This window comes from Apteryx rowi, unplaced genomic scaffold (assembly GCF_003343035.1).
Source record: "Apteryx rowi isolate R43461 unplaced genomic scaffold, aptRow1 scaffold_41, whole genome shotgun sequence".
Taxonomy (NCBI): Eukaryota; Metazoa; Chordata; class Aves; order Apterygiformes; family Apterygidae; genus Apteryx; species Apteryx rowi.
Genome location: NW_020450621.1, coordinates 2456154 through 2474770, shown reverse-complemented (window position 1 = coordinate 2474770; position 18617 = coordinate 2456154). Strand labels below are relative to the sequence as shown.

At 50.5% G+C, this 18617-nt stretch overlaps 1 protein-coding gene across 3 annotated transcripts in view; it reads right to left on the bottom strand.

The window, feature by feature from the left end:
* The window catches only part of PIK3R6 (phosphoinositide-3-kinase regulatory subunit 6), a 41506-nt gene that overhangs the window by 9550 nt on the left and 13339 nt on the right, over window positions 1–18617 (bottom strand). For all 3 annotated transcript variants that reach the window (XM_026075759.1, XM_026075761.1, XM_026075762.1), the window contains exons 2-13: window positions 17837–17969; window positions 14711–14794; window positions 13207–13298; window positions 8886–8954; window positions 8159–8291; window positions 6552–6621; window positions 5961–6144; window positions 4662–4809; window positions 3323–3409; window positions 2140–2596; window positions 1318–1417; window positions 142–264 (exon numbers count right to left, since the gene is read on the bottom strand). In XM_026075759.1, the coding sequence (XP_025931544.1) occupies window positions 142–264; window positions 1318–1417; window positions 2140–2596; window positions 3323–3409; window positions 4662–4809; window positions 5961–6144; window positions 6552–6621; window positions 8159–8291; window positions 8886–8954; window positions 13207–13298; window positions 14711–14794; window positions 17837–17849 (1560 nt within the window). In that variant the 5' untranslated portion in view covers window positions 17850–17969. The remainder of the gene's footprint in view (window positions 1–141; window positions 265–1317; window positions 1418–2139; window positions 2597–3322; window positions 3410–4661; window positions 4810–5960; window positions 6145–6551; window positions 6622–8158; window positions 8292–8885; window positions 8955–13206; window positions 13299–14710; window positions 14795–17836; window positions 17970–18617) is intronic.

Here is an 18617-nt window from a genome sequence, read left to right as displayed (position 1 = left end):
AAGTCTGCAGGGAGAAAGCTTCTGTCCGGGGCATGGAGGGGCTTTGCAGGGCATGAGCTTGTTCTTGGGTATTTCAGGAGTGTTTGAGAAATGGGCCAGGCTCAACAGGTGCTGGGGGAGGTGGGAAGGTTTCCCTCATACCATGGTGGCCAGTTTGGGAATCATGTGGCACAGCGTGTTGATGTTGCTCTCGTACCACGGGTCAGCTCTGCCCAGGTACCCAGCCACCTCGCAGAGCTCCTCACGGCCAGCAGCAGGGCAGTTCTGCGGGAGAAACACACAGTTCAGAAGATGGCAACTCAAAACACCCAGAGCCACAGAAATAACTGCTTTTCCTGGGGAAAATCTTGCTAGGAGCCAGAGGAGGCTGGGAAGTGATGCTCTCTGAGCAGCTCCCCCATACTCAGCAGACCAGGTGATGCTGCCAGCCCAGTTCTTCATGGTTCTGGCCATGGCAAAGCCAGCAGCGACTCATTGCAGAGCCTAATTTCACCACTTGGCTGGTCTTATACATCCCTTTCCCTAGGAATCTTCAGGACAGCTCATTTTTGTCCTTCAGGCTGGGAGAAAAGGGACATTTCTCTTCCCTTTTTAGTGTGAGTGATGCTTGCATTGGATGCTTGCATTAGTGACACTAAATTCTGACAGCGGGTCAGTGTCTCTGCTTGGCCCAGAGAAGATGGCAAAACATTTCTTGCAGCACTCGCTCTGCTGGTGCTCAAGAACATATTTCATTGAAGAATTAGAAGAAGAAATACTTATTTTTATAATGGCACATTCATCAGGACTTACAGCCAGCGCCAGGACAGCTCAAACTATTGTGACAAGTATGACTGTTATCACTGTCCCGAGGATCTCTGAGGGGAAGTGATTTGCCCAAGACTAAACTGCAAGGTCATGGCTTTCAGAACTAAAACTGGAGCAAACCCAGGAGACAAAGACCTCAGAAAGGGGCAACCACTTTTCCTGAGCATTTGGGAGGAAGGAAAAGCGTTGGTTCTCTGCTAAAGCTCCCTCAATGCCCCTACAGCTGGGTAGGGCTGGAGCATAGCAGCAAAACTACATGCCATTTCTAGGCTAGCAGTTATCCCCCTCAAGAGTGGCTGGGACAACCTGAACATCTCTGGGGCTGATGGATTCCCAAAGCCAGCCTGCAAACCCAGCCCAGCAGCCCTGGCCTGGCTCCCATTCTCCTTATTCTAGGAACTAGGCATTAAATGGATGTGAATTCCTGTAAAACCTCATGCTCCTCCTCCAAAAAACAGTCAGACGCTAGCAGCCAGCAACAAGGCCCTGAGCCACTGGGCCCAAACTCACCGCAACAGCCAATGTATTTGGTTGCCCTGTCACAACCGGGATGTGGTAGAACTGCAGGTTCAGCCTTGGAGTCAGGAAAACTCGTCGTGTTTCTCGTTTCCTTGAAATGGAAAAATAACATAACTATGTCTAAAGGTGAAGGTAGAGGAAAATGGCTCCTGGCCAAGGCTGGGCAGTGCTGGGAGACCACAGCTGCTCTGCAAAAAGGGTATGAACTGCATGCATCTACACTTCTTACATGCCTCCTTTGCCCAGTGCAACAGGATAGTAGTAATGTCCTCAGGTTCTCAGAGTGAGGAAATCCAGCAAGAGGAGATGAGCGGGGTGACGGGAGTCCCACGGATGAGCTCTAGGATGGCACCAGCTGTCCCCTCCTCACCCAGTTCTGGTCCCTAAGCTGCTGCCTGCATTGTGACTCAGACCCACTGCACAGTGCTTTCTGTGGCCTGGATCACCCGCTTGGGCATAGCTGGCTAGGAAACAGTTTTTCTTTAGGATTTTTCCCTTCTGCACTGGAAAATTTCAGTTTTTTATCAGAAACTTGCCTGGTTTTATTGTTCCTTTAACTTGTTTCACAGACAGAAGGGAAAGATTCCCTGTGTTCAGCAATTGGGCTAATGAGGCTAAACAGCGCCGTGCAGCCGGCGAAGACTGACATCTTCGAGCACAGAACACCTGGGTCCCATCCTGTCCCAGATAATGCTAGAGCCCAACCACATCCCCTCCTGTCCTGGCTGCTTCTACAGGCTGAACAGCAAAGCACCCTCTTTGTCTTCCCTATCCCCAGCCCAAAGAGCCGAACAGAGGGTGGTGACCAGTTACCTCAATGAGTGGTATGCTTGGGCCAAGCGCCCCAGGATCCTGTCATCCCCTAGCAGCACGATGCGGGCMGTGTGTTGTCTCTGCAGCAGGGCCACAGGCTCTGGGGTGATGCCTGACCTCCTCTGCGGCTTCATCACCTGCTTTGCCCCAGGACTGTTGCAGCCAGCCTGCAGGAAGGCCACGCTCTCCAACGGGGACGCCTTTTTCTTAATGCCACCCTTCCTTTGGAGCCGGGATTGCTCTGTCTCAGCTCTGCAAGGCGCTATGGACTCCTCAGCCGCTGCGGGTAGGTCCCGCTCGATGCCACTGTCAGTGGAGAGCACGGAGAAGCGGGTCTGCTTGCAGCACTCACAGTCCGAAATGATGTCCTGGATTTCAAAGTTGTCCAGGTCCTGGCTCAGCAGGTCCGGCTCGCAGCTCTGTGACAGCGGGCGGATGAACAGCACCAATTCCTTCCCTGGGGAAGAAGAAAGCCCAGGGGTGGTCAAAGGCAGTGTACGGGAGTCACCAAGTGCTGCCCAGGGCCTGGCGCAGGGCAGCCCTTCCTCCGCACCCCCAGACCCAAGCACCTTCTTCACACACCTCAGCAAGATGGATGTGCCAATTTTATGGCTTCAGGATCCTGGTTTAGCATTGCTGGCAGGCAGCCAGACAGCTCTGCCCTGTGACCATCTCTCTCCCACTGGCTCAGCCACCAGCCCCTTGCCTTCATGCCTCACTTTAATGTGTCCAACTGGGAGCCCTCAGAAGGGAAATAAAGCCGAACACATGCTGAGCTCTAATTCTGCCTCAGTTTCCCTATTCTTATTCAGTCAGAGGGCCAACACCTCCACCATCAACTCTGAGAGGAGTCAGTCTTTCAGTTCTATTTCCTATTCCAACACAAAGATAGCTCAATATCACTCGAAACAGGTACCTTGGRCATGTCCTCTTGCTGCCTCTCACATAGGGTCCTCAGCTCTTCTCCTTTGCCCCTCTCCCTTCATACTGCCCTGGTCTGGCCCTGATGCCCCACGACAGGGAAGCCAGGTGCAGTCAGCACCCAATGCCCAGGAGCTTGGCTCCCAGCCAGCAGATATGAAACTCATGTCCAAAGAATTGGGGCTAAGTTACACGTTTTGCACAGGTTTTCCAGCCTTGGGCATGGTCCAAGTTTACCGTAGTCCCCGACAAGGGCACTCACAGAGCTGGTCGTCTTCTGTCCAGAGGTGAAAGCTGATGTTGGGGTTGGGCAGAGGGATACCCTGGAGCTCTCCTAAGGGAGTGTCACCTAGGGGAAGCAAGGAGGCTTGTTCAAACATGGGAGAAGCCAGTTTTCCCACCCAGGTGCATGAACCCCCTTGGTACTTTGTGTCGGATGCTGGCTGAAATAACCCACASTGAGCCTCCAGGGCTCTCCCATCTTGATTGCCTTCTGACCAGATCCTGAGGGTGTAATCACAGTCTTCAGCTCTCATCTAGAGTTTCCAGCCATTATTCACAAATTGTGCTGTAAGGGTGTACCTACACCATTTGGGGAAGGGAGAAATGAAGATGGGGAAACTGAGGCACAGGGCATTGAAGCACCTTTCTCCACTGCAGACAGCAGAGGGATTGCAGAATAAATAAAACTGATTCTAGTACCGACCTCCAACCCACATGGCAGGACCCCACCATTGTGGGCTATTTTACACCCATTATGGCTCCTTGAGAAGCAGTGAGACAATTTAACAGCTCACTGCCACAAAAAGGAGAAGGTAYCACTCCTCTTCCTTCACTGCTGGCTGCTCCTCCTGGTATCTGGCAGCAGGATGGTTGCCAGCTCTTTCAGTGAGTTCAGGTAATCACGGACCAGCTCACAAGCACCAGGCCAGTGCAAGGGAGTACAGGGGCCTTACACCGAGAGCAGCCAGGAAAGAGGGAAACATGACCCCATTTTTACTCTGGTCTACCCCAGTTTGTGCAAGGAGCTGTGGCAGGTGGCGATGTTAGTTATAACGTGTATCCACAATGACACCACGCCAGAACAGAGAGCTGCTGGGAGTGGAAGGAGGTGGCAGAAACCAGAGTCCACTGCATTGGTACAAGGAGCAGTGCACAGCATTTTCCCAATCTAGATCCTGCCAGGACACATCTTACACCAGCAGAGCACTGGAGAGTGTGTACCACCTTCCTGGTTGACAAAGACTTCCTACGGCACCTTTTGCAAGTGGTGGACACGTCTCTGGGCTTCAGGGCAGCTGAATTAGCAGCAGGGATTGCCACAGTCTGTTTCCTTGGGTGACAAATCTGCCTTCCAGCACCACATGCAGTTTGCCATCCCAGAGCAGAGCTGCTGGGAGGTTGGGTTGCTTCAAGGAGCCAGGGTGCAAGGACCAAGCCTCGAGCCCGCTGATGAATGCAGCTAAGGTGGAGGCAGGGATGGACGGCTGGAGGAAGGCAAAGGGGAGGACACCACAGCAAGGAAGGGGTCTGCCAGCTCCACTCGAGCCACCCCATGGGACTCCCTTAATCCCACTGTGTGCAGCCAGCCCAACACTTACCTGCTGGCACGGAGCCAAGAACAGCACGGTAAATCTCCTCCAGCCTCGCCATGTGCTGGCTGCGGTCTGCATTCACCTCGTTTCCTGTACATTCGACTGCCACCACCACTTGCCGGAACCAGTGCTCTACATCGCTCGCGGGCATATCCTGTCACATAGAGCCACTATTAACACCCAGAGGTATGAAAAGAGAAGACACTCAATGGACAAGGATGTGGGAAGACACAGGATGTGGGAAGAGGGTGAATGAACCTTGCAAAAATCACCATCTTGCAGCAGAAGACAAAAGTGTCCTCCTGACCCCGGGCTGGCCATGGCAGGCTGAAGGAGGAGAGAGGCTGGCTGTACTGGCCCCTCAAAGGCTTTTTCTCCACCAGGTTCACAGCTGATGGGCACTGCCACAGAGGCGGGAGCTTGAGAGACTCCCATGAGATGGGAAGAGCAGACACCAAGGGCACAAACGTGTCCTTGGGGCAGAAACTGCTGAGAGCCCCTGCAAAATTGTCTGAACCACTCATTTGTGCTGCCAGGGCCCTACAGCTCCCTGAGGGATATTTTGGAGAAAACTCATTGAATCTTTTCTGCTGAGATATTTTTGAAATGACCAGCAGCTCTTCATGCCAAAACAAGGCTCACAGAGGAGCATATATTTCAGCCACAGAGCCCAGCTTTGCTGTGCAACACTGAAGATTCAAACCGAATATTGAACAGCCTAACATTGCCCCTTCCCCCACATCAAGAAAAGCAGTTTGGGAGAACCAAACATATTTCCATCTTTTGCCTTTACGCTGGGCAAAACTGCCTAGGAAATGTGGCCAAAGTTAGATTAAAAAAAAAAAAAACAGAAAATCCCCCTGCCCCCTGATAATGACAATCTTGCTTTCCAGCCAGCTATGGCAGACAACTTTTGCATGTCCAGTGCGAAACATCTCATCCCCAGCTACCCCCAACCATCCCTCCCATCAGGCGCTGGCAATCCCCATGGGCTGCTGAGTACAAGTGACATCTGCAGCAGTCTGATAAGAGAGTACAAAAAAGATTCCCATGCCTCTGTTTCTTGCTCCTACCCCCTTGCTGCAGCAACCCTTTTATTTTTGAAGGATTTATTTGGTTTAACACCAGCCCTGCTCATAGCCCAGCCCTGCAAGCCACACTGGGGCTACTGGGGATGGTGACCAGCAACCAGGGGCCAGGCCAGTTCCCCACTTGCTGCAAAACTGTTCCCCACTCCAGGGTGCCCAACAAGAGAGGGGCCTGTTAGAAACCCACGCGCATCACTGCAGAAATGCTGCTGATTACCTGCAGGCTCCTCTTTAAGCCACTGATGTCACAGCCCTCACCCAGGCCTGCCAGCATGGCATGGATGATCACGTAAGACATGCACGCCCGGGGACTCTGGGAAACCTGAGCAGCCTCGGTGTCGGTGACTAGCGCATTGCAGATGGCTTCGGAGAGCAGCTCCGGATCTGCAAAGATGAAAACCCTGCATAGGGCAGGTGGATGGGGAGAAAGAGATGAAATGTGGACTCCCAATTACTGACGTTTGGTGGGAGTGAGAAGCTCACATCTCCAATATCCCTAAAAAGGGGCTATTGCAGATATTCCCTTTCTCTGGCCTGTCTCTCCCAGAAAAGCTATCCACTTCCCAGAACCATGCAAATCAACTGGGGCACATGGGAAGAGCATGCTTTTCCCAACACAAAGCTTATTTTAGGGAGGCAGTGGATACCACCAAATTCTGTCCCCCAATACCACATGCTGCCATGTAGTTTATGTCAAAATTGTCTATTCTATCCAATATAAATTCAGAGTTCAGGAACAGGACAAATTTTACTGCAAGATTAAAATGCTGTAACAGAAATAAAAGTAACAACATGTTCAAGGACTCACTTTTCCTGATAAGGGTACGGGTCACTTTTAAGACTTTGTTCGGAAATCACCATTCTTTGGTACAACATACCTAACAAACACAAGAAGATAAAACGTGCAGATATCAGAGCATGAGAAATAATAACACAACTCAGGAGAGCAGCTTGGTGATGTTCCCAGTAGCACTTTGGAGTTTGACAGTAGGTCTGTCAAATAGGTGAAAATATGTTGCTGGAGAGATTATGTAAGAGAGCCAAGAATCAGACCCAAGGCTAAATATAGTCAAGGACAAAGATAGACCATGCTAAATAAGAAGAAAAAACCTTCTATTCAAGGATGATTTCCTGTGTTTCCCTTCYTTTGTTCAGTGAATTATGAGTTTGTGGGTGGAGTCAGAAGCAGGAGGAAGAGCCCAAGTCCCTGACTTCTCCACCTGATTCTACACTGGGGAAACCTCTGGGGGCACTGTTTGCATGGATACTAAGAGCACAAAGCCCTTCCGAATCAGGAGGGGTGTGCTTTCCCTGCACATGGCACTGGGGTAACCGAGACGCGAGGGCCCACATCCAGCCCATTTTGCTCAAGTACCTAACTACAGTGTGTAATCATTTTATTAAACCCCATGGTGCTCCCAAAGAGAAGCTCTTAGCTTAGGTGGAATGAATCTCTGCTGGAGATGCCCATCTCTCCATATTGAATCATTGATTTAGCTRAAGTCAGGTGAGGTGAAGGTGGACCTTGGGGCTCCAGACAAAATGCTGCCAGCGAAGTAGTTGTGGTGATAGTGTTGGACTAGGACTCCTGATAACCACACTTTCTCTCTGATTTCCCACCAGGCTCCTTGTATTTTATCTCCACCTCACAAGGTGTCTGACTGTTTTCAAGGATTGCTTTTAGACATTCTTATTAAAGGAGACTTCAGTAAGAGGAACTTTATTGAGCAATGTAGAGAAAATGGAAAACAGAATTGTTCCCTGGCTTTGTTTCTAAAAGGATCTGTTCTCTGCAGACACTAGCGGTATTTTAGCCTTAAAACTTGATTATAATAAATAGGTAGTGGTGGGAGAGCCCATGCTGGACAGGAGGCAACTCATTTTTAGATACAACATTCACGTTACAAAACTGAGATCTCTGAAAAATGGTGGGGGTGTAGCATGTTGGTTTTCAGACTTCATTGGGCCACAATTCATCCCCCAGAATTTACTGGGGTGCCCCAGCTGGGCACATCAGCACCCTTGGTTTCCTATATAGCTGGTGGAGGGTGTATAACCACCTGGACTTTCACCTATACAGATGACAGCTCAGGCAGCCCTTAGATGGATCTGACTCTTATGGTATCTCCACTGACAGCAGGAGGATACCAAGGTTTTCTGCTAGTAGCTAAGGCACAGCGGTTGGCAGCCTGAAATCAGGAGGGGACAACCTAGGCTTCACATCCAAACAGTTTCAAAGGTCCCTCATGAGTTTGGCCAGCCTTGTGCGGAAATCCCTGCCTGCACCTCTGCTCTGCCATGTCTCACTGTGTTAGGCAAAGACCAGCACAGGCACAGAAACCCACGCTGCTGTTACCTCGAGGTCCCAAGCATTTCACTGTGCCACACATGGACAGAGAGGGAAAGCCCACATACCTGGGGCTGTCCTTTCCATTTTCAGCCTGACAGCATAGTCCAAACCAATGGTACAGAAAGGTTTGGGCAGGGTGAGCAGCTTCTTACAGAAATCATACACTCTGCTGCAAAGATCTTCAGAGATGCAGGGAGCCTGGAGAGAAAAAGAATCCATTAAAGAGATGCTATGGATAACGATCCCAAACGATGCTCTATCCTCAGAAGAAACGTCTGCATGGGGTGCCCTGGGGCAGGAGGACACAGAGCTACACCCAATTCAGTCTGGGTTTAAATACAATATATAAAATAGAACCAGAGCTTAAGATGGTTCTGGAGACCTCCAGCAATAGACACTGAAGGGCTGCAGGTACACCTTTTGGCCACGTTTGGAAAAGTGCTTGGGCAAACAGGCTTTTTCAGCAATGTGGCTCCTTGCACCATTGGGTACCAAAATATTGCCCGAAAAGGGGGTCATTTGGAAGAACTCATCACTCCCATACACRTAACAGGTGCCAATGTCTCAGCCAAGTTTTCATACATCACACTGGGAAGTGCGTGGTTGAATCTATCTATCTGTGCTAGTTCCAGAGCTTTGCTGGGCACGTACTGGGATGTTTCAGCACAGGAATAAGTATGGCACAGCAAAACACTTAGGACCAGCAAGGGCTGCCGAGTGACTTCAGATGGTCCACCCTGTGGCTTCTGATTCCCCTGGATTTTGTCCCAACAAAACCCCATGGTAGGTTACCTTTATCAATGCATACATCAGTGTATGCAGCAAGGGGATGATGTAATGTCTGTAGTCACTTCTTTCAGCCTGCAAGATCGAAAAAGACAATCAGTGCTTGCCCTGGCCAGCCAGCAACTGACAAGGTGGTGAGATGTCTGAGCAGCGTCTTAAGCAGTGGAAATCAGACTAAGAGGGGAGCCACCACAGGCCCCATGGGATGTGCCATCCTCTGGCTCCTCAGTGGTTCAGGCAAATGGGGTAATGCGGGCCTTCAGCATGGCATGGGGATGATGCTCCTGGCCTCAGGATCAAGGGCATCTTTTGGGAAGAGCTGAGATTTCCAGAACAAGAACAGGCTGTGCTTCCTCCACCACCCATCTTGCCACAATTCACAGATAGTGACATGCGAGAGGGACACAGTGCCCATCCCCACATGGCAAGGAGAAGGAGGTGGCTGAGCTGATCTCAGAGAGCAGTGAGGGGACAGATGAGGCCCAAGCCCAGCTAGGCCAAAGCACTTTGGGAAACATGACTGCAGGCTGGGGCTGAAGGTATGATCCCTCCATGGACCATCAGAGTGGGAAAGACATTCCTGGGGCAGGTCCCGAAGCAGACAGGTCTTGCCTCCTGGGCCATTTGCATGAGCTGAGCCCTGGGGAGGGATGCAGGTGGGACAGGCCACACTGCTGTGGCCATAGCTGTACTGCAGTGCTAGAGCCTGCTGTAGGGGCATGAGGGCTTCAGGAGCCCGGTGCAGAAGTGTCATTTGCCACACCAAGAGCTGTACAGTGCATAGAGAACACCTGTGGTGGGACAGAAACAGCAAAAGTTTCTAACTGAGCTCATTAGAGAGCTCCTTCCATTGGAAAAATTCTTGTGGAAATATAAAACTACTGGCTGGAAATCCTCTGGAAAAAGCCTGTTTTGCATTTGGTGTGTGAGCAACTAGAGCGGACAGGGAGGAGAGAGATGCTATCGGTTCCCCATCCTGGGCCATGGGAAGCCCGCTGGATGCTAGACCCAATACAGCCTCAGCCCTTCTCTGCAACCTGGTCTGGTTGTTACTACATCTCCAAAAACAAGAATGCCCCTGGATAAACCTGGGAAAGGTATTCCACCCCATGCTTCATGGATGCTCATTTTGAGAGAGGGGGTATTGCCTGCCCACAGTGATGCTGGTGACACTGATTTCAGGGTGGTTGATGTCATCTCATCACTGGGGTGTGCAACAAGGGCTGTGTTTGGTCCTTCTCCCCTCACCAGGATGAGAAGCCCAGGAGTCTCGCCTGAGCGACCAGAGACGGATTGGGAGCTAGGGTGCTGGACAGGGAGAGGTGTCTGCCCAGGTCCTGTGCTCCCAAAGAGCCTGGCCAAGGGCACTGCAGAGGGCAAAGGAGGAAGACAGAAGAGGTGGGAAGAGAGTATTGAAACCAAGGAGGTGGATGAATGTCACAGAGCTGACAGCACACCCACAGGAGCAGCTTTATCAGCAGGGAGCAACCAGGATGGCATTAGCCAGGAAACATCAGTCCCTCTCATTGCAGCTAAAGGAGCATGCCTTCACCCAGGCAGGCTGCGCTGGTCAGGCCTCCAAGGGAGCACACTCTTCTGTTGGGAAACCTCACAGCATAGGAAGAGACCTCATGGGATAACTCAAGGCAATCACCTCTGGGGCAAGCACTCCTTTTATTTCCCTTTTAAATAATGTCCTATCTAGGTCTGGCCCTAATGGAAATGGACTTACAACAGCATGAAAGTGCCTTATACTGGCCAGTGTTCTTCTGCCCTCCTGTAACTCTGTTGGACCACATTTCCACTCCTAGCAGAGTGGCGTTTGGGGGAACGGGCYATGCCATATTGTCCTTGCTTGGTGCAGGTGCAGGTTTGTACCAGGGCAGGCTCAGCACAGTGAATGGCAGAGGGGCATCTGCGACTGCTTCCCAAGAGAGCGCTGATCCAGAGGCTGGGCTGAGAACGTGGCTACAGGTGCTGGGATGAGAGCAACCCACACAAGAGGCAGCAGAGATGGCTGTGCTGTAAAACATCCCTGTGCACACAGGCCAGGGGAACTGGGAGCAGAAACTGAGCTTTCTCTCATGTGAACGAAAGCATTGAGAAAGCGCAGAGGTCCATAAGGCTGAGAGGTGTTTGGAGCTAGTCTGGAAACCTTTCAGCTAGATTATTCCCATCAAATAGATGGGTTTGTGCTGAACACTAGTATGCCAGCAAATTATGAGGAGCCAGGGCTTATTGCTTCCCACATACAGCCCATCGCAGAGCCGCAGCAGCGGGTAGCTGGAGCTGTGATGCAGAGCAGAAGGCCCTGCTGCCAGGGGAGCCCGGGCAGGATCTGAGCTTGGCCAGCCCTGATCCCTACAGCATAAACCACACCAAACCCTGGACCCTACAGTGACAAATCTAGCATCCCAGTGGCAGGGAGGGATGTGCTGTGAATCTGGCCCCGCTTTCGGCAAGCATCATCTCTGGTGCGCTGAGGCAGTGGCTTGGCTCCTGGGCCATGTGAAGCACAGAAAKTGTGCAGAGCTGGCGAGACGTGAGAAGACTCGACAAGCCAAGGATGGCCAAGCGGCTGACAGAGATCCTCACATTGATGCCCTAGTGCTTAGGGAGCTTTGCTCCAGCATCTTTTTTCAGGGATGATGTGCTGATGGCTCTGATTTAAATTGAACTGAAGACAACAAAGCTTTAGAAATGGTCAATAAAATGAATAATACTGAATTGCTGAGACCAGCTGATACTTGCCCAAAGCCCTGGAGGAACTCAAGCATGAAATTGCTGAATTATTATCTGTGGTTGGTACTGACTGCTCAGGGCTGCCACACTGCCAGAGGAATAAAAAAAAATGTGACACTAATTTCTAAGAAGAGCTTCAGGGAGATGAAGGGAATTATAGACCAGGAGGCCTGACATACCTCCTGGGCAAACAAAAATAAGAGCAGAAGAGCAATAATAGTTATAATGGGGAGGAACTGACATGGCTTTTGTAGAGGAAAGCAGACCTCAACCACATTGGAGGAGTCTCTGCATCCATAGCCATGGATAATGTGGGTGTTCCTGTCTATTTGGATTTAGAAAAGCTGCTTGATAAATATCCTTCCCCAAGGCTTTGATGGAAGCTAAATTACAATAGCGTGAGAGGAACAGCCTGCAAATGGACTCACTTACTTAAAAGGTGAGAAATGAAGATTAGAAATAACTGCTAAATTTTCCCAGCACATTGATGTCTGCATGGGGATCTGTGCTGGGCTGACATGGCTCAAGTGTGTGACACAGCAGCGTGGACAGAGCGAGGTGACAGCATCTGCAGAGTGTGCTGAGTTACTTGGGGCAGTAACCAGGAACAACAACAGCACACGTTGTAGAAAGCTCTCCCAGCACTCAGCATCCACTGGTGGGAGACGTGCAAGCTGAGAAATGCCAAACAAGGCACATAAAGGAAAACAGCCCTGGCTTTGCATGGGCGGTAATGGGCTCTGAGCTCTTGGATATTGAAATTTAATGGATTGAAAAAAGCAAAGCAAATGTTAGAAACTGTCACAAAAGGAGTAGGGGACAAAGCAGGGAATGCCACTGTGCCCTGTTCATCCACAGTGTGTATGTGTGCAGCTCCATCCCTTCAGCTCCAAAGTAGAAACAGCAAAGATACAGAGAAAATGGTATGGGAAGGTTTCTGCCCAAAGGATGACTAACAGGGGCTCTTCCTCTGGGAAAGGGAGGGGATGTGCCCCCCCCACACATGGAGAGGAGAAAGTAGAGGAGGATCATTAGCTGTTCCTCCTAACATCAGAATGAGAAAGCTCCAAAAGAAATTATCAGGCAGACTCATAAGAAACAAAAGGTGCTACCTCTGCACATGACATCTAATTAAACCATAATAGACCATTAAACTGGTCACCCCAAGATGTGGAGGATGCTCTAGTTCAGAAAGTGACAAATCAATGAAAGGAAACTATTCTGGGAGGAGTAAGTGACATAAAGGAGAAATTTCCATCATTTGAGGCAAAGCCTGTTTCCCATGGCAATGGGCCAGGCTATAGCCCTACCCTGGTGTCCCACAGAGTTTTTCCACTCTTTGCTATGAGCCATGGTCCCCAGCTGGGCCTCAGTTCCCCAGAAACACATTAGCCAAGATCTTCCCAGAGGCACTGACTTTTGGGGCTCATAGGGAGAGATGGGGATGCCCCAAGAGAGAGTCAGGCAGAACCTTGCTGGTACAGACGAGTTCCTGATGCTCTGCTCCCCCCAGGCACTACAGCAGCACCGAGGGCACACATTGCGGAGGGGCCAGCTGTGGCAGTCAGGAGAAGGCAGCACTCACCCTTTCCAGCTCTTTCACCAGGATCCCAACCAGGATGGAGCTGTTATTGGGATTCTGATCAATCTTCTTATGCAAGGTCCATCGCAGCATCCCTGAGAAGTGAAAACCAAGAGAGGTCAGGTTGCCAAGCAGGGAACTGATGGGTCAGAAGCAGGGTTTGATAGAGGAATCAGGAGACCTGGGCACTATGCAGTACTCTTGCTCCATAAAACAGCCATTGGGATGCTGTACTGGCATCACTATCAGAGCTAAACCAGTGCCGTGATTCTGAATGCAGTATTAATGTATCGTACCTGAAACACCATGGGACTTTTGGGAAAGCATAACAGGTAATTTGCAACGCCCTCTCTCTTCCAGGAGCTGGAAATAGCTAAGTATGGAACTACAGGGCTTGCCCATACTTCCATCAGGCTAGTGTTAATATGGAGCAACTCCCCAGATTACAGCTACTACCAGTGCATCTCAGGTTGTCATCTGGCCCTGGTTAGGGCTTGACTGAGGCAGGATTCCTGAGCTAAGCTCTCCCTCTTACTCACTCTCTGCTGTGAGCAAAATCATCAGTGTTTTCAAGTCCCACTTTTCCATGTAGAGATGATAATATAGAGCCAGGCTGTGAGCACACAAATGCTCTTGAAATCCTGGGAGTGAGCGACTAGAAAAAAGCAAGACAGGGCAATGGACTAGAAAACATCTTAAGTTTCCTTTCAGCCTCTGTTCCCTCTGCTGCTGTTTATTACTGCCTGGTTTCACAGCCTGCCCCGGGGAATCTGGGTTCCTGCCAGTCCCAGCACACAGCACCTGAACTCTGGCTGCCAATAACTCACACTCAGAGCAAGGACCATGAAGCTTCTCACTTCTACGGATGTCAAGGTTCGTTCAAGGCAAAATCAAATTTAATTAACTGTAAAATATTCCATGTGCTCCAAGTAAAATCAATTTTTCAAAATCAATTATGTTTCCTAAGGCTGTAACAGTCCAGTTGCTGGGTCAGCTTTAACAGAAACACACAGATTTCAAATGACTCTATCAAGGAGCCTAGCAGTGCATTGCAAAGTGATACGCCCACGGGGAGATATGGGGAAACTGAAGCACAGAGGTACTGAGTTGGACAGGGCTGTGCAGAGAGTCAGTGTCAGAGCTGGGAACAGAGCCAAACTCTATCATTTAATGTTCCACCTCAACACTGGGCCGCTCTGGGTGAGTTAAGGGCGAAGGAGATGTAACAGAGCCATGCGGAGGAGGGATGAAAGCTGCTGAGGTTAGTGCGTGACAGACACCAGGAGTTTGCCAGAGATTTAGCACCTCTGGGAGCAGACTGGAGACTTYAGAGCAGCTGTGAGGAAGGTGGAGCCACCCTGTGTCCCCTGGCCTTGGTGCCACCTGAGAGAGGAGGAACAGTGCAGGGTCTGGGGCAAAGCAACACCCAGGGAGGTAGCGAGGGTGATGGCTGGTGCTGAGCCCTTCTGGGGCCCCCGTGGGAGCTGTGCCAGGCCGTTCGCCTTACCTCGGTCACACTGGAAGGCTGGGTGGTGTCCGTCCAGCTCTCGCAGCAGGGTACGCACACGACGCAGGATGTCCGACTCCACCTCTGGGGAGACGAAGGGGACGTGAGCAGCGGAGCCAGCTCTGTGCCTGCACCTCTTGGAGACCTGCTCCCAGAGATGTGCCCGCCGGCCTGCACGCGGATGGGACCCAGGGTGGATTTGGCAACAGGTTTGGGTGTGTGGTGAGTGCAGTGACTCCCGGCCCTGCTCCCTCCCTGCTTCTCAAACCTGAGAGACACTTGAGGAAAACAAGTCAGAGCATTCCCCAGGGCCACCGGGGCTGGAGGCTGAATGGCCTCCCATGAACTGGTGGCCCATACAGCAATACTGAAGAGCAAMACAGTCTTGTAGGGACGTGACAGTGGAGAAACTCTGCAGAGAACTTTTCATGAAGGTAAGACTGCAGACTCCCTCTCTTCCTTTGTTCAGTAAAAAATTACACGTTAAAAAAAGAAGCTATTGAAAAGAAAGTGCAATTTGGCACTATGAAAGACCAGAAACACTTCTGTGTTTTGGCCACACACCACAGAACACCGTGTGGATTTGGCCTGGCTGGGAGCCGCCTGGGGAGGGGAGGCAACTTTCTCACAGGCACCCATCATGAGGAGCACGCTTACGATGAGGTCTGTGCCTACAGTTCACCCCCTTGTGGGAAACCCACACAGAGCCAGTCTTCYTGGGCATTTCACTGCCTCCCTTCCACCCTCACAGCTTCTCCCCAGCATGAAACCACCCACCCGTCAGCTCCTCACGCCTGTGGCACGGCCCCACACCTTGGGGCCTCGGCTTGCCGAGCACCTTCCGCTCCCTGACGCAGGGACCTGAGGCCGGTGCTCTTGTGAGAAACATTGTCTGGTAACCACCATGCATACTTCTTGTACTCTACAGCATCAAAACCAAACTACATCCTGACCTCGGACAAAAATAACGGTCTGACAACCTCAGACTCTATTCGGGGTATGACTTGTATGTAGGGTGAGCACTCATGATCACAAGCGAGCTAGCACGTCAGCTGGCTGGCCACGTGCTCTGAGACACTGCAGATGTAAAATAAAAGTCAGCCCTGAAGGCATGTGGGGTATGGGCCAGGAACGATGCAGGGTCCCTTTGCTCCACCATGGCCTGTCTTTGTTTCCCTCCTTACACTGGGCTTCTCTTTCCCCATCTGCAAAATGATTCTTCCTCCCTTGTAATGAGAAAAGCACTATACAAAGTTCAGGATTATTAAGTGATGTTCTCCATCTGCAGGAGGTTATAGTCTGGAGCAGTCAGAACGTGGCTTGATCTGAGGACGGATCTCAGGTATTTGTGATAACTGCATCCCAGTGTCCTTTCCTGGTGCAGTTTTGTGCATCTGTGTTCACTGATGGCATCTGAACTGCTGTCAGCAGTGACTAAGCAAGTCTTGCCCATGTGGCAAGGATGCAAGCAAGGAGCTATTTGCCCAGTTCCTAAGGGAGCTCAAAACACATACTGCCAGGTGTGAGCTGTCTCATGCATGTGGGGTTGCCTTTGGGATTGCTGAAATTACCACATTCCCTGCCTAGCTTTGCTCTTGAATTTGCCTGTTTCCCCCTGCCTCCTTCCTGCCCTGCCCACAGCTGGCACACAGGGGAGTCAATGTGGCACCCCAAAGTTGCCACCATTCCCACCAGTGATGCACAGCAGGTGAACTGCAGTGAGGCAGGAGCAGTCTTCCCCTCACAGCATCCTTGCCACCTTCTCGTCCTCAGCTCCCAGGGCAAGCAGCATGTCCAGACTCATGAAGAGCCTCTCAAAGCCTCTCACTTGCTCCCCCCAAGCCCAAGACTGCAGTATCCAGAGTCCAAGGAGAGGGGGACCAGGGCACGTGGGCAGCAGACACAAGACCTGCTTAAAACAAGGTGCGGAAATGCAAACCTGAAGGTATTGGGGATGTCCTGGGTACTGGGTCACCCCAAAAACCAACACAGTACTCCTATTTACTGGCCCCCAAGGAAATGCGTCCCATTAGGGATGCTTGTGYAGAGGATTCATTCAATTCAAGCTTCTTCTGCAAAGGAGTATTTACTCCCATGACTTCAGTCAAGACTGTGTTAGAAAACAAGCACGTACTCAGGTTCAAAATGGTCAGAATGTGCTGCTGAAGTTAAGTGTGCATGTGGGGAAAACCCCACCCCTGCTGCCATAGTTCATGCCATTGCACCCCCACAGGTAGAAATTACAGAGCAAAAGTGTCCAAGGAATTTTTCTCATTTTGAAGTGTTATCCGGGGAAGCATCAGAATTTTGCTTTGGAAATTTGTATTTTCTCTTCTGTTATTTTCTCTTATGTGATTTTATAAGGCTCCTGAATTTTACTATTATGTTTACTATTTTTACACTAAAGAATTACACATCATAATGGACTACTTGAAATATCCTATTCTTTCTATCTGTGTATATTTTCAATTACTATGGAAAGTTTTTTTCTTAGCACTGATATAAATATTATGTCCCCTTTTTCTAAATCAAAGAGACTGCAGTCATGGTATCTTGAGGTTTCTTCATGGGGAGCAGAATGTCAAAGCATTTGTTCCAGTATAAACAAGAGACCCTTTGATCTAAAAACAAATCTCAACCTACTAGCAACAGCCATTAGTGACTTAAAAATGAAATAAAATGCTTCAGTGTTTATATCCTGACCTAGAGGTGCAGAAAGACTGACAACACATTGTGAAACAGCATAAAAACAAAGCACAGATGGGAAAAAACATACAATAAAACATGAACCTGTTTTAAAATTCAGATGTGAATGTTTTCCAAACCTAGCATTTTCAAAGTGCCCATTCTAYGGGAAATCTCCAGGCCGTTCCTCAGTCATTCCATGTCTCATTTCCCATCTATCAAGCAGGGTCTTCCAATACCTTGTGCAGTTATGGCACACGTTGCACGATATTACTCTGCCCAAAGACAATTATCCTTCCCTCAATAACTATGTATTTCGCAAGTGGGGAAATCGAGGTGGGTGAATCATTCAGGTGGGTATCACCACAGCRCCCCGGCTGCCCAGCCCCCTGCCAGCCCCAGCGGCAGCTCTCCTGCCCCTCCACATGAGGTGTCACGGACCTGCGCTCTCCATGGCCAGGCCAAGGCTGCAGCACGGGACAGGCACGGCAGTTGTGGGGCGTCTCGGACAGCAGCGCGAGTCAGCAGCTCCCTCTCACTCCACTCGGGCATGGCCCTGGGTCCTGTGTCTCACCTGCAAAACAARGACACGATTGGCTTAGCTGGCGGTGGAGAACAGGCTTGGTCTGAGCCTTGGGAGGTGGCACGCAGAGCCGCTGGGACACCACTGGCGCAGGGCAGAAAGCCAGGGAGCACTGGGGTAGAGGATGCTCAGCGAGGGAGCAATAGCTCCAAGGGCAAGCACAGCATGTGTCAGGGCCTTCATTTTGCTGGAGAAAGCTTCAGCTTGGAGCTGAGCCCCTCTGAACTTCTGGGCCTGCTTCTGGCCCCGCTTTTGGAGGGAGAAGTCCCCCAGGGACAAGCACCCGCATCGCTGAGCAGGGCATAGGGAGACTYTCTGTTCCCCAGGGTTTCAGAAGAAATATTCAGGTTAAGTCAAACTGAGTCTGAAATCTAAACTCCAAACAGAAAACAAATAAACAAAAAAAGAGTTAAATTTCTATGAGGTTTCTATGCTTGTTGTCCTGATCTGCTCTCATCCCGCAAAGCACCTCAGAAAAACAAGCCCCAACGAAAACTTGGGAGCAGGTTACGCTCCGGAAGGAAGCCAGTCTGGAGCCGGACAGCTTCCCTTGCCATCAAGTATTGTTTTCTTTGAAGAAAGAGGAAAAAAAAAAGAAAAGAAAACAAGAGCTGAGAAGGAAGGAAAGGGGGTTTGCCT